Source organism: Elgaria multicarinata, chromosome 8 (genome assembly GCF_023053635.1).
Source record: "Elgaria multicarinata webbii isolate HBS135686 ecotype San Diego chromosome 8, rElgMul1.1.pri, whole genome shotgun sequence".
Lineage (NCBI taxonomy): Eukaryota > Metazoa > Chordata > Lepidosauria > Squamata > Anguidae > Elgaria > Elgaria multicarinata.
Genome location: NC_086178.1, coordinates 94331629 through 94354969, shown reverse-complemented (window position 1 = coordinate 94354969; position 23341 = coordinate 94331629). Strand labels below are relative to the sequence as shown.

Below are 23341 nucleotides of genomic sequence, written 5' to 3'. Positions count from 1 at the left end.
CAATAGGGATGGGCATTGAAAGGAAGTTCAGTTTAACTTCTTTCGATCCTGTGAAGCATTCACTATTTATTCTTATTATTTATTTACAATATTTATATACTGCTCCCCATTGAAAAATTCGGAGAGGTGTACAAGATAAAATGAAAATAAAAACAATAAAACACTTAAAACAGATTTTAAAAGAAGCAAATACAGTGGCTCATGGCTGGACATGAAGGAAAGGCTTCCTGGAATAATGATGTTTTCAGGAGGCGCCGAAAGGAGTACAAAGTTGGCGCCTGCCTGACCTCCAGAGGCAGGGAATTCCACAGGAGGGGAGCCACCACGCTGAAGGCTCTTCCCCTGGTGGACTCCAATCGGAGGATGGATCTATGTGGGACCACCAGGAGCAGGCCCTCGGATGACCTCAGTGACCGGGCAGGTTGGTAGGGGAGAAGGCGCTCTCTCAGGTATCCTGGTCCCAAGTTCTTTGGGGCTTTGTACACAAGTACAAGAACCTTAAACCTGGCCCGGTAGTGAATAGGTAGCCAGTGCAGTTCCCTCAGCAAAGGAGTTACTTGCTGGAAAGGGGCAGCTACAGACAGCAGCCGAGCTGTTATCATGTTCACGTTTCCATCGGCAATTGTCAAGTTCTCAGGTCCAAGGGTAGGCAAGTACCTTGCTCAACCTTGGGGCTGACTCCAAGTTGTGTCAGGGGGTGGGTAGCAGGATGCTATCTGGTGGACCTCCCACCCCACCCCGCCACCTGGTGCACTGCAGGGGTTTCACATTTGCCTCACCCTCCTGGAAGGGTTGGCTCCCTCCATCTGCTTTGCTGCCTGCAGTGCTGGTTCCTCGCCCTATCCATCTTCCTCTGTTGCACAAAGCAGGCCATAGCAGCTGCAGCAGCTTTTGTTTGCCAGTATGGAAAGGAGAGCAGGGATAGCTGCTAATAGCAGCAGCAGCAGCTGCCACCACCCAGAGGAAAAGAGCAGGTGAGCGAGAGGGGGCTGCTGCTCCTAGCCACAATTGCCACTTGCTCACTTGCCCACTCGGGCAAGTGACCGGGTGGCAACAATGTAAAGTGGCTACTTATGCATTGCCAAAAGCGAGGAAATGCATCACCAAAACAGGGGGGGGGGGGATTTGCATGACATTTGCATATGACAATTTATATGTTTAGATGCGAATTTAGAATGAACAGCTACAGTTTCAATAGAAATACAATAACCTCACCATAGTGGAGAAGATGAATTAGGCGACCTGACAGGAGCGAAGTGTTGATAGCCCGTGCTCTGCCTTCTTAAGGGTCTTTGGCTGTAACCTAGACTTGGCCTGGGCAGCCCAACAAATAGAGAACACCTTCAAACAGAGAAATGTCCACTGACAGCTTTCCAAAATAAAGGACTGTCCTCCGTGAAGTAGGACATTCTCCGAGGAGGGCTAGAAGGAGAAGCTGCCATTGGCTCACCTGTCCTTTCCTTCTGGTTGGTAGCAGCCGATGCTGCTTAGATGTCCATTATGAAAGGCAAGCAAACGGTGGCGGCAGCAAGTTCCAGTAGCTGCCACTGTTGCGTGCCTTCTGCCTGCCTGGTAGAGGGTCATGGGGAGGAGGAGCCACAGGCCTCAGCAACATGGTGCTGATGAGGGAAAGAGGGAAGATGGACCTTCCAGGGGAAGTCAATTCGTGCCACCCAGAGAGTGAGGGAAGGTAGCAGTGTCTGCTTCTGTGGAGCAAGTCAGGCATCAGGAGTGGGCCCTCAGCAGCTGTTCAAAATATGTCAACCCTTTGACAATGGCCGTTTCTACACCAGCCAGAAAATGCTGAGTCCCTGTGTTTCCAAATGACGCACAGGGATTCTCAGGGGCAGGGGGGATGAGCACGCATTTTCCCAGGGATAAATAAACCTTGGGGAAACCCAATTCAGTCACCAACATCACATCAAAAAAACTATACAGAAAAAAACCTTCAGAAAGTGGGCCTACCAAAATGCATCCACACCAACATCCAAAAGGCAGTCATACTTAAAACATCTTCAATAGTCAGGAAATTTATGAATCAATAAAAGACTTGGCAAAGCCCATCATGTCTGTCTAGAAAAACCACCACGAGCGGGAAAAGAGATAACAGAGAGCCAGCGGGGGTGAGAGGTAGTGTGGCATAGTGGCTAGAGTGCTGGACTAGGAGTTAAGAGATCCAGGTTCTAGTCCCCACTCAGCCATGGAAACCCACTGGGTGACTTTGGGCCAGTCACCGACTCTCAGCCCAACCTACCTCATAGGGATGTTGTTGTGAGGATAAGATGGAGAGGAAGAGGATTATGTATGCCACCTTGAGTTTCTTGAAGGAAAAAAAGCAGGAATATAAATTCAATAAATGATGATGATGATGATGATGATGATGATGATGATGATGTCTCTAACTCTGTATGGCTAAGGGGCAATGCAAAATAAGCATCCTGACTATCTGAGCCAGTGTCCACTTGAAATGTCGTATAGCATTTTATGTGCCTGGGTCATTTTAGAGGCTTAGGATTTGTCCCCTTTACAACAAATGCAAAATGAAGTGAAGACAAGAAAGAACTGCAACTCTGCAAAAAAGAAAGACCACAATTTTCATCACTTGGCCAAGCGAGAATTTAAAAAGTGATAAAGTGCATATGTGTATGGTGACAATAATTACAGAAATGCAATTACTGGGGGAAACGTGTAGTCAGTTGAAAGAAGTTACTGCAAATAGATGCTGCTGTGAAAGTTATCATACGGAATAAATGGAATTGGATGATTGAAATATATCTGAGGGTAGGCACCCATGCAAACTAGCTTACTGATTTACCTACATGCCAGAAAAAGTTTGAAGTTCAAGATAAATCAAGCTTTTAAGTGCACACTATGGAATATGCAAGAAGACTAAAGATTAGTGAATAAATTCATCTATAATTTAGAGAGTGGTATAATAGGGCAATTTAGCAATTACTACAAAGATTAAATTGAAATTTGAACTCTGTTATATGTGGAAGTAATAATATATGTGGCACTGTAGGTCTGCTCTCTTGGCATCATAGCGTATGCACAATATGATACAGTGGAGGTTTTACAATGAGCTTTGGGGACAACTTTGCAACTTCCAGGTACATTTCAGGTTGCTGGTCATCAAAACTGTAGAGGTTCTACTCTGTTACTGCAACTAAACTGCTGGAATTTATCCGAAAGAAACATCTTACCTAGCCCCAACAACCAACCCAAAAAGCCTGTCCACTACAAAATGTTAGGGCCTTGCTAGACCTACCTGATAATCCGGTGGGGAGTCGGGGCGAGGCCATGCTACAGCTAGCGCAGGCCGTCGCCCTTTTCTACACGTAACACGCGATGTGGAAAGGGAAAGCCCCGTCACGTCCTCCATATTATTATTATTATTTAATTAAAGGGCCATGTGCGCAAGAGCGTACCAACGGAAAGGTAAGGGTTTTTTTTTAAAAAAATAAAGGGTTCCCCGGTCCCCCTGCCCCTGATTTCCCTCCCACAATGTTTGATGCCCCCCTCTGCCCGCCCGCTCGCTCGCCCTCCCCCCGCTCGCCATGTCCGCCCCCGCTCGCTCACCCGTCCCCGCTCGCCATGTCCGCCCCCCGCTCACTTGCCCATCCCCGATCTCCTTGCCCTGGCCCCATTCTTCTTCCCCCCGTCCGCCATATCTAATGCCCCCCCTGCTCGCTCACCAGCCCACTCGCCATGCCCACCTGATCACCCGCCTGCCATGTCCGATGCCCCCTCCGCGCCCCCCCCCCCCCCGTCTGTGATCTTCCCACCCTGGCTCCACTCTTCCCCCCATCTCTCCTGCCAGGTCCACTCTTCCCCCCCGGCCCCCATCTCCCCCCCCCCCGTGATTTCCCCCCCAGACCAATGGGCACAGCACTCCTATGGAGTGCGCGGCTTCTCCTGGCTACTCGCGAGTAAGCGTGTGTGAAAGACCAACAGCTGTGGAAGGGAGTGCAGAAGTGGAGTTGGTAATATACAAGGAAATTGACCAGGCAACACTTCACATATGGGACTACTGTAAGGGTATACTTACACATGTGCAAAATAATAATAATAATAATAATAATAATAATAATAATAATAATAATAATAATAATAATAATGACCTCATTTACACATTTTTGAGGCCCAAAAAATAAAAATAAATATCTGGGGGATGTGCGACAGTCCTTCCAAAATGCCACTTCAGCATCGGTGGAAGGGCAGTCAATGACAAGATCACAAAGAGCAAGCAGCGTGGATTTTTTGCCACTCTTGCCAAGCAGCTCTGTAACTAATCCCCACAACCCATGATAAAATTGGTCTCCTGGGTTCAGACAACGTGACAACCCATCATGGTCATGAACAACTCTACAGCATAAACCATGGGTTCTTGGCAAGGCTTGTTTGCGAAAAATAAGCCACCCCATAGAAAATGCTCCAGGCATGGATGACACGACAGTCTACCATGGCTGGCTGCCCATGGTGGTGGTGGTTTCATGCGGACCCAGTCAAGGTATCACATGAATCATCTCAAAGTAAAGTTCTCATTGTTTCATTTTATAATTCCATAACAGGTATTTTCTAATCCTAATCTACCTGAATTATGAGGGGTTCCAGCAACTTTTCCACAGTACGTGTCTGAATCTGCAGATTCCATGGATCAATTTTCACATGTGGGACTGCTGATGCCATTTTACCTGTGAGCAAAGAGATAACAATTTATTATGTCATAGTATCCGTCATCATAGAATTTTTACAATTTTACAAGGCTAAAGATGTAGGCTTTCTCCAAGGATTTCTCAAAAGATGGATGGAGAGGACAACGCAGCAAGGAGATAATAAAATAAATAAATAAATAAATAAATTATTTCTTACCCGCCTCTCCCTTTGGATCAAGGTGGGGAACAACATTAGTAAAGGAATCACATCTTAAAAATTCTTGATTTTACATTGATCTGGGTAAGCCTGCCGGAAAAGGCTAGTCTTCAAAGCTGCCTTAAAATCACAGAGAGAGTTAATATTACGAATTTCCTGTGGCAGAGTGTTCCATAATCCAGGGGCAACAGAAGAAAAGATCCTCTGGGAAACTGATGTCAGCCTAATCTTGGCTGACTGAAGTAAGTTCTCGCCAGAGGACCTGAGTGTGTGGGGTGAACTTATGGGAGAAGGCGATCCCGCAGGTAACCTGGACCCAAACCATTTAGGGCTTTAAAGGTAATGACCAACACTTTGTACTTTGCCCGGAAACTAATTGGCAGCCAGTGAAGTGATTTTAATGTTGGGGTAATATGCTCACCCCTAGATGTACTGGTGACCAACCTGGCTGCCATATTGGTGAGGGCAAGAAAAAGACAACGCTAAGCTTCTGAATACATACAACTTCACTTCTACCCAGATATACGGATAGCAGGCTCCTATGAATCACTGCAATTAAATAGCAGCTCATCAGATCAGGTGTATTAGTCCCAGCATGAGAGGACAACTGGACCAGCTTCATTTGGACAAAGGAGACCGAAGCTTTCAAGTTTCAAAAATCTATTCTTGAGACAACATAAGAACTACTTATTAGCTCTGGACTAGTGAAAGGAATTGATTGATTTGTAGGCACTCTAAAAAGATTTATAGTTATTCCAGCCAAGGCTGCTTGAGACCAAGACCCCTGTAGTCACCCTGTCACATTTATGGAATTTAGGAGGTGGGTTTTCCAGACCATGCCATCTTCTATTTGTAACTATCCCATTTTTCCCACTGCATTTTCCTTGTTATTCTTAATACAAGAAATCTGTTAAGGAGGAAGTGTCAAAATAGCTGCACAACTCGTTTTGACTGGTAGCGCTAGGGAGCCATCTATCTGGAGAAACCTTAGACCTTTTTAGTATTACTGAAATGTTGCTTTTGCACAAAAGTGGAATTATAACTGCGACTCCACACCTCACCTAATAAAGTGTTTTTAATCTTCATTGCAATGTTGCAGTGCTGCATATTTACTGCTTAATTGCAGCAATGCCACACTTGCAACTAGCTGTTATTTCCAACCTGCTTACCGAATGAGACAAGATCATAATAATGAGGTTAGGGAATCATCTTGTGCACACACACAAAAATTGCTGCATGTCACAAATAGCACCACAACACATGAACATATTTAACCCATAGTTTTGTAACTGAAATTATGGGCACTCTGAACACCTGAAAGATCTTTGAAAAAAATACGGTTTAGCATTTCTCAACGAAACCATAGAGCTTCTTTAGATGAGCGTTTTATAGAACTCTCGTGACTGGCAACTCAAGGATGTTCACAGGTCATTTTGATGATGCAGTGATCCTCCTGCACATCTCCTGCTCCTTCTGCTGTTTGTTTGTTTTTCATTACAAAATAAGACTCCGAAAAGCTGGCTCTTCTGAGCTGTAACGATATTTGTCTTTATTTCCTGCTGTGTGCTGGAGAAGTTGTGCTATAAAACACCCACTAGAGGGCTGTTGTTGTTTATTCGTTCAGTCGCTTCCGACTCTTCGTGACTTCATGGACCAGCCCACGCCAGAGCTTTCTGTCGGCCACTAGAGGGTACTGTCCCAATAAACTGAATGGGCCACAAGGTCTCTGCTTTCTTCCCTGCGTGATTCTGCTCATTCTTATTGTGGAAGATAAGCAAAAAGCAGAGTGACAGTAAGGAAACATGATTCTGCCCCACCTCCCCATCTGAAAATCCTCATAGTCACCAGTCTTTTGTATATATGGCCTTTGACTTTCTATACAATACAATTTTATATTATGTTTCTGGCAATTATTAGTCCCTCCTTGTAACACAGTTATTTACATTTCCCCTTGTAAATATGACAGTGTAATATCACTAGTGGCAGAAGATGCTAGTTTATTGTTCAGTGCTTTTCAGTTAATGAAAAATGCCCCCCCCCCCCCCAGGCTTCAACTGTGGGAAATAATGTGATATTTTTGCTCATATGCTGAACTGTTAGAACATCTATTGTCAGAGACTGCAGAACATGGACCATGAGACAAATATTCAACTATTATAGTTTGTAGAGGCAGGTAACATCAATGGGTTATTAAAATGTATGGATTAGTTCATTCTCTCACTCAACAACTTATTTCACATGCACTCTTGCAAAATGTTATTTCTCACACAGCCTTCATGGTATGCAATTGGCTGCTCTTCAAATTGGAGCCAATAAATCAATAACTGGGCCATCACACAAAACACAATCATTTTGGTAGTCTGGTCCTAAAAAGACTTTATGTCAGGTTGTCACAAAAGGTTTTAATATAATAAGGGTGCAACACTTACTAGGAAGTAAACGCCATTGAACTCAATGGGACTTACTTCTAAATAAACATGCTTTACTCTGGACTTTGCTGCATGGTTAAGTCAAAACATCAGTTAGTCTGTTATTTCAACCAAATAGTGAAAGCACACTAAAATACAGGTATCTTTCACAATAATAATTCAACACACAATAAATGTGTGGAGCCCAGTTTGTATGATTAATGTATGAAAGGGACTTCTGTCTCATCTACACAGAGAAAGTAAGGAGGTAGACAAGTGCAAGTGTGGTGTGGTTGTTAGTATACTGGACTGGGATTTGGTAGACCCAGGTTCTAGTCTGCACTCAGCCATGAAGCTCACTAGGTGACTTTGGGCCAGTGAATGACTCTCAGTCTAACCTACCTCACAGGGATGTTGTGAGGATAAAATGGAGGGGAGGATCCTATATGCCACCTTGAGCTTTCTGGAGGAAAGGTGTGATATAAATATTTCAATCTAAACCTGTAATACTTCAGTGCTTCATACCCTGTCTCACAACAACAAACTAAAGACATGTTACATGAGTTGTGTTTCTAACCCAGATTTAATATAGACTTCGAAAAAGCACTATACAATTAGTGAAAAGATCCTATTGGTTTTAATCTGCTTTACAACGTTTCCACAGACATTCTCCTTTACGTTAGAGAGACCCATTCCTGTAACTTTTGTAATTGTAAGTGGTGGTTACCCTTTCACACCTTCAAATGTCCTGCAAAATACAACTGTATATAAGTGAATATTTTGCTAGCAGTCATGTGGCCCAGTCCTATGCATATTTATTGAATTCAATGGGATATATGCTCAAGAAAGTATGCATAGGATTAGCTTTAACTCAATACGGTCACTATGTTTTCAATATCATCCCACTAGTTCTTGCAAAGTCTAAATTCTTTGGAACACTAGATCTCAAGAACAGAATATATTGTACAAAATGAGGATACGTGCAGGTTTATTTTATTTTTACTCTTTATGTTGATTGCAGAATTTGAATTTCCTTGGTACACAGGTAGCACAGGAACTACACAATCCTATATGCAAGATCATATTTTGTATCCATTCAAGGCAGGTAAATTGCTATTAGGTGCTGTCATTGCTAACACTTTCCCTTTACAGAACTAGCTGGAACTGCTTTCACACATACAATATTTTAGTACAAAACAACATGTTAAGCCACTTGGGGATTTTCCGTATAACAAATGAATTATCAAAAGTTGGCATTTTCAGAAATTAAAGACTTTTGTAACTTGAACAGGTGTCCTTTGCTCAAACTGTAAGAGTGCCAGTTCCTCAAGTATAAATGGACTATATGTTGCCCCCTGGATTTAAAAAAAAAAAAACCAAACTGCTCATCTGTTTCAGTCACAGAACTCAGTGAATGGTAATTTGTTTTAAAAGGTGCTAATAACAGTGTCACTCACCTATTTCAGAATACAAGCAGTCGACATGCAAGCCTTGAGTCAATGCCTAAGCAAGGATTCTTCCAGAGTTTGGAAGTTCAGTGCCGTTATTATAACTCGCTACTTGGCTTATCATACATCTGCATACAAAAAGCCTGACAAGCACTCTAGTGTATTTCAGGCTAAGTGACAGGACTCAGTAGCTAGCTGGACAGGGGGATGGGTAATCCTTAAAGCTATACAGACCAACAGAAAACTCTTGTAATGATACGAGGACATTTCCTTCGAGGCGACATGGAGCAACCAGATGAAACATACCAGGATGAAAGATGCCGTCCTGTCCCAGGAGAAAACTGTCTTTGTTCCCAGATGATGGGGTTTTCCCGGTCTGCAACTCCTACAATTTGGTCCTATGCCAACCTCAGCCTCAAAGCAATGACTCAGAATCTCAAAGAGGACAGGAACGGGATTCATAAGGTCCTCACCCACAGCTTTGGGATTGCAATATTGTTGTTGCTTTCTCTTCTTCTGTGTCATGTGGCCTCCCACGGGATGCAGTATCTGGCTTATAAAATTGATTTTGTTTTCCACCTTCTTGTAAACACAAGCATGGTGGTAAGCAACTCAATCTCATGCCAATTTCACTGAAGAAATGGCCACAGAATCTTTTCATTACCCCTCTGCAAGCAGGAACTGCTTGGCGTGTGCACCGTATTTGTCTCATTTCATTCCGGTTAGTATAAGAGGTTCCTCAGAGCAGGTGCTGGGACTATCAGAGAAAGGGATCTCAAGACCTTTACAACAAACTATCAGGAATTGCACATGAAACCACTGAGTCCTCTTTGCAATGCAATGCAAAGGCATCCTTGCTGGGATGTATTTTATCATCATACTTAGCTCTTGGTTTTATATATTTTTCACACAGCATCACCATCAATTGATGTCAACATAACTCTAGGGACAATCTTTGTTCGTCTCACCTGCTACAGAGACATTACAGAAGCACAAATCATGTTTTATCGTGGCCACAAAAACAGTGCCTATCTTTTGGTTTAATTCTCTCTGATATGTGGGAAGAGGTTTAGAATTCAAGGAACTTGTTATTTGTTAACTTTTATTATTATTATTATTATTATTATTATTATTATTATTATTATTTTCTACAGTTTTTATTGAAATGGAAATATGGCAGGATCTCCCATAACAGCTGTTGTAAACAGTCAGCATAGAAAATTATAGTTCTGTCAAGCTTAATGAAGCTAGGCCAATTTAAAGCAATTGCAGACTGAATCGAGTTAATGCTAACATGGTCAGCATAATGTTATGGTCAGTTGAGCCTTGGTCCCAAAGGTAGTCATTTCCTGCTCCTTAAAAACTATGCCTGATGTTGTCACAGTTTCCCTAAATGTAATACATTGACTTAGAGATTTCTAAACACATTTTTCAGGGCCTTTGGGCAAGGGACCCTCAATGGGCCTCCTCCCTCCATCAGTCCATCTTCTCACCACCATTGCTACCAAATGCTCTTGCTCCTCCTCCTTTTTTTCGTCATTGCTTGACAGGCAAGCAAGTAGGCAGTGGCATCTACTGTTCCTCCTTCTCACCGCCACCATTGTCTGGGCCAGAGCTAAAGGCAGGTGAATAAGCAGGTTGTGACGGGGGAGGCAACTGTCCATTGTGTTGATCATTGTGTCATGGGGGGGACGCAACAGACACAGAATGCACAGTACATTATTTTGTCCAATTAAACAACGGGCTGCTCCGTTGCTTATCTGGAGACCCGTTGATTAAAATGTTGTGTGGCCGACTCTCTCCCCCATCGAGTGCACTATTCCAGCAGGTCATAGAGTTCTCCAGCAGGACCGGCCGAAAGCACCCCGGTCGCTCCTGTACAGCCTGCAGAACTTTCAGTGCATGATGGGATAGGGCCAGGAGGGCTGAGGGAGGAGCAGCAGCTGCCCAGAAGGACGCTGGGACTTTCAGCTGTACAAGCACACACTCCCTTTGAGCACCATCAATGTCAGAAGTTATTATACTTTGCTCTAGACTTCATTTTCTATATGCTCTGTTTTCTGCAACTTGAACTCATCCAATGGCATTTATGGAAAACTGTTTTCCATCTTCTTTACAGCAGCTGTAGATATTTGAAAATTGCTCTCCAGCTGCTCCTTAATCTCCCTTATTCTCAGGTAAAAATTATAATTCCTTCACCCTTTCCTCATATATGCTATGCTCTTAAGCCTTGTTTTCATTTCAGTTGCCAACTAAATCATTGCCAAATCATTTGCGACATGCATAACGTGTGGCTCTTAAAACTGGTCATAATACAGCAGCTGAAGTATAATCAGTGTCAGGTCGTAGAACTATTACTTCAGTCCTTAGTGAGTTACATGATGGTTACACAGTGCAACGGTGGCTTCTCTGCAGAGAATGGCTACAACAATCAACTATCCTGTAGGCTTGTAACGGGTTTAAGTAGGGTACCAAAATTCAATGGAGAACAGAGCTCCTGCAAGTGCAGTTTGTCATATGTGGAAAAGCATACATGAACCAGCTCAAATTCTTCTTCTGTTACCAGCCCCCAGCCCCACAATCCTCCTTTATATCGCTCCACCTGGTGTTTTGCCATGAATACCTTGTGAATGCTTCCACATAAATTGTTGATGATTAACACTCTGTCTGGCACAAACACACCCCGCGGGAATTGCTTCCAACCCTTTAACAATTGCCTGACAAGCTGGAATTTAACAGATGGAGGGTTTTGTGTTTTTTTTCCCCGGGACTTCATAAGAACATAAGAAGAGGCCTGCTGGATCTGACCAAATGCTGCCCTATCTAGTCAAGTAGCTTTTTTCCTACAGTGGCCAACCAGGTGCCTATGGAAATCCACAAATAAAGCATGAAGCCAATATCCCTGTCTCAAATTTATTCTGCCTCTGATACTGAAGGCAGTACATTAGGGTGACCATATGAAAAGGAGGACAGGGCTCTTGTAGCTTTAACAGTTGCATAGAAAAGGGAATTTCAACAGGTGTCATTTGTATATATGGGGAACCTGGTGAAATTCCCTCTTCATCACAACAGTTAAAGATGCAGGAGCTATACTAGAGTGACCAGATTTAAAAGAGGGCAAGGCACCTGCAGCTTTGATGAAGAAGAAATTTCACTAAGTTCTCCATATACACAAATGACGCCTGCTGAAATTCCCTTTTCAATACAACTGTTAAAGATACAGGAGCCCTGTCCTCCTTTTCATATGGTCACCCTACAGTACATAGCCATCATGACTAGTAGCCACAATATCCTTATCTTCCATGAATTTATCTAACCCTCATTTAAACCACCCCCATCACCCCCTATGCTAGTATCCATCACCACATCTTGTGGCACTGGATTACATAAGTTTTTCTAGATCAGGAAAAACTTTACCTGCTAAATTTCTGTCATCCAGCTGTCAGAAAACTGAAGGTTGTCCCTCATATCCCCAAGAGTGAAGGAGAAAAGTGTGACCTTAATAACTACAGACCAGTGTCAAACCTTCTGTTTTTGAGCAAGGTGATTGAGAGGGCAGTTGCCTTCCAACTCCAAGCAGTTTTTTATTTATTTATTTATTTTATTTATTTATTTATTACATTTTTATACCGCCCAATAGCCGAAGCTCTCTGGGCGGTTCACAAAAATTAAAACCATCATAAAACAACCAACAAGTTAAAAATACAAATACAAAATAAAAAAGCACAACCAGGATAAAACCACGCAGCAAAATTGATATAAGGTTAAAATACAGAGTTAAAACAGTATAATTTAAATTTAAGTTAAAATTAAGTGTTAAAATACTGAGTGAATAAAAAGGTCTTCAGCTGGCGACGAAAGGAGTACAGAGTAGGCGCCTGGCGGACCTCTCTGGGGAGCTCATTCCACAACCGGGATGCCACTGCGGAGAAAGTTTTGGATGATACAGATTTTCTAGACCTATTTCAAACCAGCTTCAGGGCAGGATATGGAGTTGAGACAGCTATGGTTGCCTTAGTGGATGATCTATGCTTGAGTATTGACAGGGGGAGTGTGTCCCTGCTGGTGATTTTGGACTTCTAAGTCCATGGTATCCTTCTGGAATGCCTGGGAGGTTTGGGAATCGGGGGCACTGTGCTTCAGTGGTTCCAGTCCTATCTCTCGCAGTGATGCTTGGGGTGGTGATGCTTGGGGATAGCTGATCCTCAAAGAAGGAGGTGTTGTATGGTATACCACAAGGCACCATCCTATCCCCAACGCTGTTTAACATCTACATGAAACCGCTGGGAGAGATCATCCAGAGGCAAGGGGCGGGGTGCTATCAGTATGCTGACGACACCCAAATATGTTTCTCTATGCCTTCATTAACAGTGTCAGCTAAGGATAGTATGTCTTCTCTGGATGAATGCTTGGAGACGGTAATGGGAAACTGAAGCTGAATCCAGACAAGACAAAGGTGCTTACTGTCAAAGGCCCCAACCTGGGTTTGGAGGTGTGTCAACCAGTTCTGAATGGGGTTACACTCCCCTTGAAAGACTGTGTTCGCAGCTTGGGGTTGCTCCTGGATCCATCGCTCCAAATGACAGCTCAGATAGATGCGACAGCCAGGAGTGCCTACTATCCGTTTCGGCTGATACACCAGCTGCTCTCTTTCCTAGAATCAGAAGACCTAAAGACGGTAGTGCACATGCTGGTAACTTCGAGGCTCGACTTCTGCAATGCGCTGTACATAGGACTACCTTTGTGCCTAGTTCAGAAACTTCAACTAGTTCAAAATATGGCGGCTAGGTTGGTCACCGGTACACCTAGGGGTGACCATATTACACCAACTTTAAAATCACTGCACTGGCTGCCAATTAGTTTCCGTATAAAGTGTTGGTTATTACCTTTAAAGCCCTATATGGTTTGGGTCCAGGTTACCTGCGGGATCGCCTTCTCCTGTACAATCTGCCCCCCACACACTCAGGTCCTCTGGGAAGACTTTCCTTCAGCCAGCTAAAATTAGGCTGACAACTGTTACCCAGAGGAACTTCTCTTCTGCCACTCCCAGACTGTAGAAGTTTCACCAGCTCAACAGTTTTTTTGAATATAAAAAAGCTATAAAGACTGACCTCTTCCGGCAGGCCTACCTAGTCAAATTTTAAGAAGTCTGGCTGTTATTTTAATAATGTATTCGTTTTATATGTTTTAATCAGTTTTATGTAATTTATAATATTTTTGTATTCTAGGTTGTTCCCTGCCTCAATCCAGAGGGAGAGCCGGGTAAGAAATAAATATATTATTATTATTATCATCATCATCATCATCATGATGTTAGATCCAGACACATAGAGCATCATCACACAGGGGAAATTCGCATTTGCTTACCGTCACTTCTCCGCCCACGCATTTGTCCTTCATTACTTCCTCTTTTGAAAGAGGAAGTAAACAACTTGCACATGGCCCATTCAGTGGGCCGTTTTGATCCCGCTGCTTCTCATGCACACAGCAGGAGATAGTGGTAACTTTCGTCTTTATTTTAAATCAGACTTACTGGGGTGTTTTTTGTCATGCAAAGAAGGCTAGAACGGCTGGGAGGCACATGGGAGGCAGACGATGTCATGAGAGGGACCTGCACAAATCCGTGAGTTCCCAGTAACAAGTGTGCAATAAAATGCTCATCTGAGGGAGCTCATAGGCAGGATCTACACTACTGCTTTAAAACAGTTTATAACAGTAGTGGCAACTGTTGGAGCCCAGGACACACTCCACATACTGTTGTCAAAGTGTCATCTCCTGCTTGGTGTAGATCTGGCCTAAGAGAGCTGTTGTACCTTTAAGAGGACCGCAAAGAGAAAATTCCACCAGTTGCAGCTTCTCTCATTAGTCCAGCTCTATTTCAAGAGAAGCCACATTGGCAACTCTTGTTAATATTAAACCTTCTGTTCTGCTTAGTATTGCTTACATAAACCATTTATATATTCTGCCTTTCCTTCCATGAGGCAGTTTCACAGCAATATCAAACAATGGATAGGACATAATTAAACATCAGTACAAATTTAAGCAAAAGCAGCAATAAAAATGGAATTATCAAGGCCAATAGTGAATGATTGGTTCTTCCAAATGTTCCTGGAAGTAACATCTTAATTGGAAACAACCAGCCCCACAGCAAGGGGCCTGGTTCTGCAGGTGCCCACCACACGTCAGGGAGGGTCATATGAAGCACAGACTCCAAAGAGGACCTGGCTGGACGGGTAGGTTCATAATGGAAAGGGTAGACCCTGAGATATCCTGCTCCCAGGCCAATGAGAGCTTTAAAGATCAAAACCAACAACTTGAATTAGATGTAGAAATAGGGTGACCTCCCACTCTTTGCCAAAAGAGAATTGAAGGAACTAGGTCACCAAAAGAGGACAAAAGATCACATGGCTTTGACTATTCTAATGTATATGTGCAGATGCAAACTTAGTAATAATTACTATAATTTAAATAGGAGTGCAATGCATCTTACCATAGTGGAGAAGGCTGTGTCTTGTATGCCTGCTCAATCTGCTACCTGGCTGCTAAGTTAATGGGCAACTTCAAGACCACTGATCTCCCTTCCTATAATTCTTTATCTTTAAACCAGACTTGGCCTGAACAGTCCTTCACCTCCAAATAGAGACTGTCCTCTGACAGACCCTCAAGTAGAGAACTGTCATCTGTAAAGTAGTACATATGGCTAAAAACCACCTAGCAGCCAGTAATGTTATATGTTCCGAACACATCCTTGTTAATACACCAGGAGGTGTATTCTGGACCAGTTATTTCCAAACCCTCTTCAAAGGCAGTCACACAGAGCACATGTTATAGTCTAAACTGGATGTTACCAGGCCTATGATTATTGTCCTGCTATAGGAAGACCAAGTATTTTCCGTTTCTCCACTCTAACTCTAAAAAGTAACAAGTAATGGGATATTTGAAATTCAGTCTAGGAGAATGAGGCTTCTATGTATGTATGTGTATGTGTTGACACTGAAAGTCCCAAATACTCCTCACACATTTGGACAATGCACATCGCACATAAACTTGGAGCAAGGAGGGAATGTGATGTGATCACAAGCCAGGTTTTCATTGGCTTCTGGGAGCATTCTGATTCCGCCTCTCATCCTGTTGTAACTGCCACTTTGAGCAGTTACTGGCTAATGTGGGAAAATGAGGGAGTCTGAGATACAGAGATGTATTACAGCCGTTCTTAGACCATGGAGCTAGGCCAAGGTAATGCTGAGTTTGTGGGGCTAGGGCTAACTTGAGGACATAGAACTAGAATGTGTTTGAAACAAAAACGCAGGTTAGAATTGTGCAGCGGTTTAGATTATTACAGATGCTGCTGTTGCAGGTCAAAGCAGTGCAGAGTTATGGAGCAGACTTACAGCCCAGGGGCATGCAAAAGTGGATTACTTCTCTGCCCTGGAAAAGGCTAACAGCCCCAGAAAAGCTGCAACCTACTTCTTTCAGGGACTTGTCTGCTTTCCATCCAGGATTGTTTTCCCTGTTTTCATATCTTCATCTAGGCCCTCCAGCCAAATGTATTCCCTGTTTCAAGATGGAATTTCTCCCCAGCTGTTTTGTATGTGAATGCACAATTAGCTTTTGCAATCATTATTTCCCTGTCTAAGCAGATCAGACAGCTAGCTATTTCAGGACAGGACTCCTGTGCCTTTATAGTTGACACAAGCAGAAATTTAACAGGTGCTGCTTTCCTAGCATGGAGATGAGAAGGAAAGTTTTACTTACTGAATTTCTGCCTGACAAGCAGATGTTAGGAGCATCTCTTAAGAGCCCAGGAGCCCAGCCAGGAAAAACAACAGGTTTCTGCATTTACAAGTTATGGCAGATGGGTGTTGTTTATTTTCTCCTTTCTTTTCAGGTAGGGTTGCCCACTTCTTTCTATCAACTTCAGCCCCTGTATCTTTAACAGCAACATGAGATTCAGGCATTAACAGGTGATGCTGCTTGTCTCCATGCTGTGAAAAGTTTCATCTGCTAATTCCTACCTATCAAGCTACTGTTAAAGGCACATAAGCAGACCAGGCTGTTCCCCTGCCCCACTTGCAATCCTTTAAATGCACACATTTACTTAGACTAGCCAAGGAGCATTGGCCCCATCTATTCAGGGTATTAGGCAGAGAGGGACATAGCGCTGCTCTGTCTTCATTATGGTGCCTCCCCTCTGGGAAGTCAGATATGCCTGTTTCCAGGCTTGTCTATTACTAGTCCCTGAGTGTTCACAGAAGCTGTAAAGTGGATCTTCCACCATCTTGCAGTATCTGTGTCTTTTGGATGTGGAAATGGAAAACCGAGTCCTGCTTTTTCCCCTGGAAAAAAGATGCAGAAGATCATCTTGTGGACACACATAATAAGGGGTATGTTACCTGCAACTGCTTACCTTGGGAACAAGCTCAGAGACAGCTATTGCCAACAAGAAGGTATTCTAGTAAAATGTTATATTCTCTCAAGTAACAGCTTTTATGGAGAAAAGAGTTCAGGGACACTTTTCAAGAAATAAATGGCAGAATAAAGAGAGTAGATCTAGACCTATAGGAAAGTTCTCAGCTAGGAGATAAGTGCAAGGAACTGAGGGGGAGCCTATCAGTTTGTACAAAACTATAGGAACAAAGGCTGTCATCCTAAACGCATTTATTAGGAAGTCATCCTTATTGAACTTAATGGGATTTGCCTCGGAGTGAACTTATCTAGGTTCAAACTGCGGGAGATCTATATGTGCCTACTATAGACTTAATTGTTAAAGCAAATTTTACTGGCATTTTCATTCACAGCAATAGAAGAAGAAGCAAGTTTGGCAGGTGCAGTTTGTCTTCTAGGGAGAAGAAAAGCTGCACCTGCTGAAATCCCTCTTCTACACATCTGTTAAGGGTATAAAAGCAGGCTCCTTCTTGGCATCTCATTGATCCATTCAGAAAGCCTTTCTTTCCCAACTACCTCCTTAGGGTACAGATTCCTGAACTGAGCAAAACATTCAGATTTTTAAAAGCATTTAACAATGTGGATCTGTACGGCAGTTGCACGTCACCTTATTACTATAGTTCTTCGCCTTCAGCTCTGCCTGAATTCAGTTGCGAAGTGTAATGTTGTGAACTTCTACACATCAGACCTTCAATTTGAAAAGTCTTTGATTAGCCAGTAGACCTATAATGAAGCTCCCCATTCAAAGGATGGGGGAAATTCAAAGGATGGGACAAACATCTACACCCACCAAGCAGGATATGACACTTTGAAAATGGTTTGAGAACTGTATATGGAGTGTGTCTTGGGACTGAACAGTTGTCACTACTGTTATGAACTGTTTTTAAAGCAGTAGTGTAGACCCTGCCCTAGATAGACTTTTTCAGACAATAGTACATCTAGGGCTGGACTTCAAGGCCAAGGTTTAGGGGACCCCAAATGACCACACAGGGGGCAGCAACTTCAGCAACTGGACCCATTTTGGCAGCATCCTTTTTCCTCATTTTTAAAAACATTTTATTATCAGGGAGTGGTTACAGATCCTTGTTTTATTATTATTTTTCTTTCAATATATATTATCCCTTTTTTATGACAAAATGATGCTTATTCCCAAGTAAGTTGTTTAGTAGCAAGGCAGCAGAAGTAAATTCGATTTTATTCCTCTCTGGTTTTATTATTTAAGTCAGCTTAAAATGCAAAACTGCACATGCTCAGAGTATTCCTTTTTTTCAAAAAAAAGAGCAAGGTTGGCAAGCAAGGTGTTTTTGTTAAAGGTGTTTTGCTGTAAAGTTTGTTTTTGGAAGAATCAGTTGAGAAACATGCAATTAACATTTCTATTCTAAACACACCACTATTCCTTGATTTACAACTGAAATATTAATTGTGTACTTTACCTGGCTGTCTAAATTCTCTCACCCCAATTCATAAGACGATTAAGTCCAAGGTCTAAAATACTGTTTTCGGACTCTATTAGGTAAGCTCATGCATAGCGGAAGTGAAGGACGGCAAATTAAAAATAAAACTAGCACTGTACAATACACACAGGGCTGGGCTGGCGATAAGTAGTGCCTCAGGCAAAAAGTGCCATTGGTGCGCCCCCACAAGGGTCACCTTTGCAGAGCTACCCTTGCAGGGCTATTCAAAAGGTTTATGGGGCTTGATGCATGTGTGATGTTGCCCCCCACATCTACCTCCCAGCTCAGCACTCCCAGGCAACTGCCTAGCTCACCTATACCTATGGCCAGCCCTGGACACAACAGAGGAGAACCAAGCAAAATGCTAGAGGGACTAATCAAGAATGGTTATAGCCTATCTATAAAATGTTTTTCTCTATTAAAAAAAATGGTTCAAGCAGGTTAAAGTCAGTACAATCATCTAAAGAACATGTCAGTGGAACAACCTAGAATGAAGCATTGAGTACAAACCTATGACATCAGTGAGAAGGATAGAAGCTACCCATGTACAAATCGTTAATCACAGCAGTTACCCTGTAAGAAAAGTTATGCACACACATTTGTGTCTTCAAATCCAGGGCTGATGGAATATAAAAATGGAGAGCAAGCTGGTGGGAATAATAATAATAATAAAAAAAGGCTTGTATTATAGCTAACTCTTCGGCCATTTCTTGCCCTGTTCAGAATTTGGTCAAGAAATGTAGTTTATTTAAATACTCTGATAGTACGGTCAAGTAGTTACCACAGTATGTTCACAAAATGCAAAACTCTATGCGTGGTTTTCTTAGTTTATTTCTTTGTTTCAAAAAAGTAAATATTCCATTCACCATCCCCATGCAGTTGCTCAATGGAGTGGTCATCAATATATCATTTGTAGAGTTATATCTCTAGACGCAAAGGTTTCTAGGGTCACATTACTTTAGTGCAGCTTTGCCAAACTGGTACCCACTAGCTGTGTTGGACTACATCTCCCAAGATCCTGCAGCCAGACATGCTTGGTGGGAGATGCTGGGAGTCTTGATTATTTATTATAAACCTTTCCTTCAAATGAAACTTATCCCAAATTGGCCTCTTACAGCCAATCAGACAACACACAAAAAAGATATCATCAGAAATTAAGCAGGTGAAGCTTTCTCTTCGGAAAAGATATAATGTTGGAGAATGCATCACCTGCTGAATTTCTTCTTGATAGTCTGATGTTAAAGATCCAGGAACAAAGAGCTTTATCACACCAGCGTTATACTGTGCAATCACTGCGAATTGCATGCAAAGGACTCCGAAGTTTTCCATCTTATAATCTGTTTTTATTGTGAAGTACTCCCATGCATCCTGCTTTACTTGTGCTATAAAAGCAAAAGACTCGCCGTATTTTGATACTAGTTTTCAAGCATATCATCCAAGCGGCCACTGGGGCACAGGAGCAGGATTTGAAGAAAAAATAAACAAATGCTTACAATCTGCGTAAACTTTAAAGATAAAGTCATCAAAATTGGCACAGTAATAGATATTAAGGAGAGCTTTAAGCATACCAAATTTGAATCGGACCGGGTCATCCGTTGATTTTTAATGATTTTTTTACATTTCCCCCCTTAAACCCACTTCCTGGTACGCAAAGGATCTTGCCACCCAGTAGCAACAACAACAACGCCGACAGCTTAGTGCTGTAGGGGATGATTCGAGGGAAACAGGTACATGGGATGAAGCTAAAAGCCAAAAAAAGGTGCCAACTTAATTATCGGCATAAAGGAACATTTAAATAGATCTGGTTAATGGTCTCAGGCAATTGAACTACCTACCAACTGGTAAAATGGCTACAGCAGCATTCCTATAAAAATTAAGAGGGAGCAGGGAGCTATCCCAAAAGGCACCCTTATATAACTCCAGGAAGAGACAGCCAGTTCTTTCAAATTCTGCTCTGGCTCTCTATATACAAATGGGGAAAGTTTATCTGGCTGCTCTTGAAAGAAATATCTTAATTACTGGTTCAGTCTACAGCACAACACAGGTGATGCTAATTTATCGTGATAATTTCTCTCCTATTTTCATTTTGTTTCTGTTCTGAATTTCTTGTTTTCCTTTCAAGATGCTGGATCTTTGAGATTAAAGTGCCCTCTGCTGTATGAAGTCCCCTCTTCAGGTAAGCAAATGATCAAACTACTGTGCTAATAACCCATTTTCTTGAGTCTATGTATCCTATTAAAAACAGCAGAAAGGCTTGTCATACCTTAGCACAACCTTTTGTGGATTAGGGTCTATTTGGCAGGTGCATCGCTGGCTAAAGAGGGAAATGGTAAACATTGAGATCAAATGGTAATAAAAAGCTAAAAGTTTAGTCTCTGACAATTGAAATATTAAAACTTAAATGTATGCAAAATAAGTGCAGTGTCCTTTCACAAGAGCAGTAATTAGTGATAACACAATAATCTTAAATTAATTAACACCAGTAGTGGACAGCCATTGTTCCTATTCATGTCACAACAGATAAAATCAAACTTCGTGGTAACATCTAATTCAGCAGTTACTCACTGGATTCTTTCCTTAAAGTTCCTTTATTGAAGATCATGTGGGAGCTCTTACATGTAGTCAAAAATGTGGTTGTCAGGCTGTACAGCTAGCAGGAGCATCAATAATAGGGGTGTCACCAATGGGAATAATTCTATTCCTCCCTCCATGCAATCACTGGAGTTTAAGATTTACCTTTATGTAGTTAATATCCACACTTACCACAAGCATTCAAATGTGATCTGTACTACATATAATTGACATGGTGACAAGTGCACTGACAAACGTTGGGGACCATAAGCATCATCACACAGGGGGAAATACTCTTTGCTTACTGTTGCTTTTCAACCCATGCGTTTGTCCCTCATTACTTCCTCTTTTGAAAGAGGAAGTAAACAACTTACATATGGCCCATTCAGTGGGCCGTTTTGATCCCGCTGCTTCTCCTGCACACAGCAGGAGATAGCGGCAACGTCTGTCTTTAAAAATAAGTCAGACTTACTGGGGGGGGGGGGGTTGTGGCACGAAGAAAGCTAGAAGGGGTAGGAGGCAGATTACGTCAGGGACCCGTGAAAATCCATGAGTGCCCAGTAACCAGCATGCAATAAAACGCTCGCCTGATGGAGCTCCATGAGACATTCCATATACCATTTTCAAAGCGCTCTCAAAGTTTTATATCCTGCTTGGTGTAGATCTGACTTCAGTCTTCATACCAAGGAGTTCTCTTATAAAATATTATCCAAAATATTTGTAATATTATGACAAGTTGAAACAAACAATCGGGTGCTTGTTGAAGGAAAGCAATTGAAGAATTACAACTATTAATAATTTGCCTTTTCCTTTATTTTCATAGTGATTTGCCAAGTAAGAGGCCACTTTCCTTGATTCTTGGCAAATGCCACTTGGAAGAAAACAGCAGCCAGCTGAAGGTATTTCTATGAAGAAGGATAGTCTGGATTCTCCCATTTCTTTATCCAGAGGTAAATGATATTTACTTTCTATTGCAATTGTGAAAGACTCTCCAGTAAGAGGACTTTTCAGGTCCCCTGCTGGGGAAAAACTTTATGAGCCTGGCGCTGCAGTTTGCATATTCGCTGCCCATTTTTGAGGAAGTAAAACTGAACATATCTGTCCTCCACAGAAAAAGGGAAAATGCTACTGTCCCTATGAATGTATTGATTCCACATGGACATGTATGTATACATGTTTATACATGTATATACACGTACTAAAAATAAGAGGCACAAGCGCAAGAACAGGGACATACACTAACCAATGTTCAAATGCTGCATGTAGTTATTTATTTATTTATTTTATTTTATTTTATTACGTTTATATACCGCCCCACAGCCGAAGCTCTCTGGGCGGTTCACAAAAACTAAAAACAGTAAACATTAAAAATATACAAAATTTAAAAACCATCAGAGACATGAAAACAGTATAAAAACAGCAGCATCCATTTAAAACAACAATTCTATTAAAAAACAAACTTAGCGTTCAATCCCTTTAAATGCCTGGGAGAAGAGGAAAGTCTTGACCTGGTGCCTGAAAGATGACAATGTTGGTGCCAGGCGAGCCTCATCGGGGAGATCATTCCACAGTCGGGGGGCCACCACCGAACCTCTCCCTTGTTGCCATCCTCCGAGCTTGCCTCAGAGTAGGCACTCGGAGGAGGACCTTAGATGTTGAGTGCAGTGTACGGTTAGGTTCATGTCGGGAGAGATGTTCCATCAGGTATTGCAGTCCCAAGCCATGTAGGGCTTTATAGGTTAAAACCAGCACCTTGAATTGGGCTCGGAAATGTATAGGCAGCCAATGCAAGCGGGCCAGAATCGGTGTTATATGCTCAGACCTCCCTGCACCAGCTATCAATCTGGCTGCCGCATTTTGCACAAGTAATGCAGGTATAACTTCACACTACCACAACTATTGGTGATGTGATCATAATTGTTAGTGTTGGTAGATTGACAATAATAACTAGAATTAGGTGTGAGAAGATAACCATAAGTATGTCTTCAATCAGTGTAGGGGTGGATGTTTTCCTTTTCCAAGTTTCAGGGCTTGTGGATCATGAGACAAATCTGCAAGTCAGCTTTGTGCACAGTTAGTGCTTTCTGTTGGGTTACGTTATTAGACATGTATTCCTGTTACAACTCCCTACCGCAGAATAACC

At 42.3% G+C, this 23341-nt stretch overlaps 1 protein-coding gene across 1 annotated transcript in view; it reads right to left on the bottom strand.

Moving 5' to 3' along the window:
- Nucleotides 1–8855, bottom strand: part of CTNNA3 (catenin alpha 3) — a 902456-nt gene extending 893601 nt beyond the window's left edge. Inside the window, exons 1-2 of the mRNA XM_063133292.1 lie at nucleotides 8738–8855; nucleotides 4594–4694 (exon numbers count right to left, since the gene is read on the bottom strand). Coding sequence (XP_062989362.1) covers nucleotides 4594–4689 — 96 coding nt within the window. The 5' untranslated portion in view covers nucleotides 4690–4694; nucleotides 8738–8855. The remainder of the gene's footprint in view (nucleotides 1–4593; nucleotides 4695–8737) is intronic.
- Between the last annotated feature and the right edge of the window lie 14486 nt (nucleotides 8856–23341).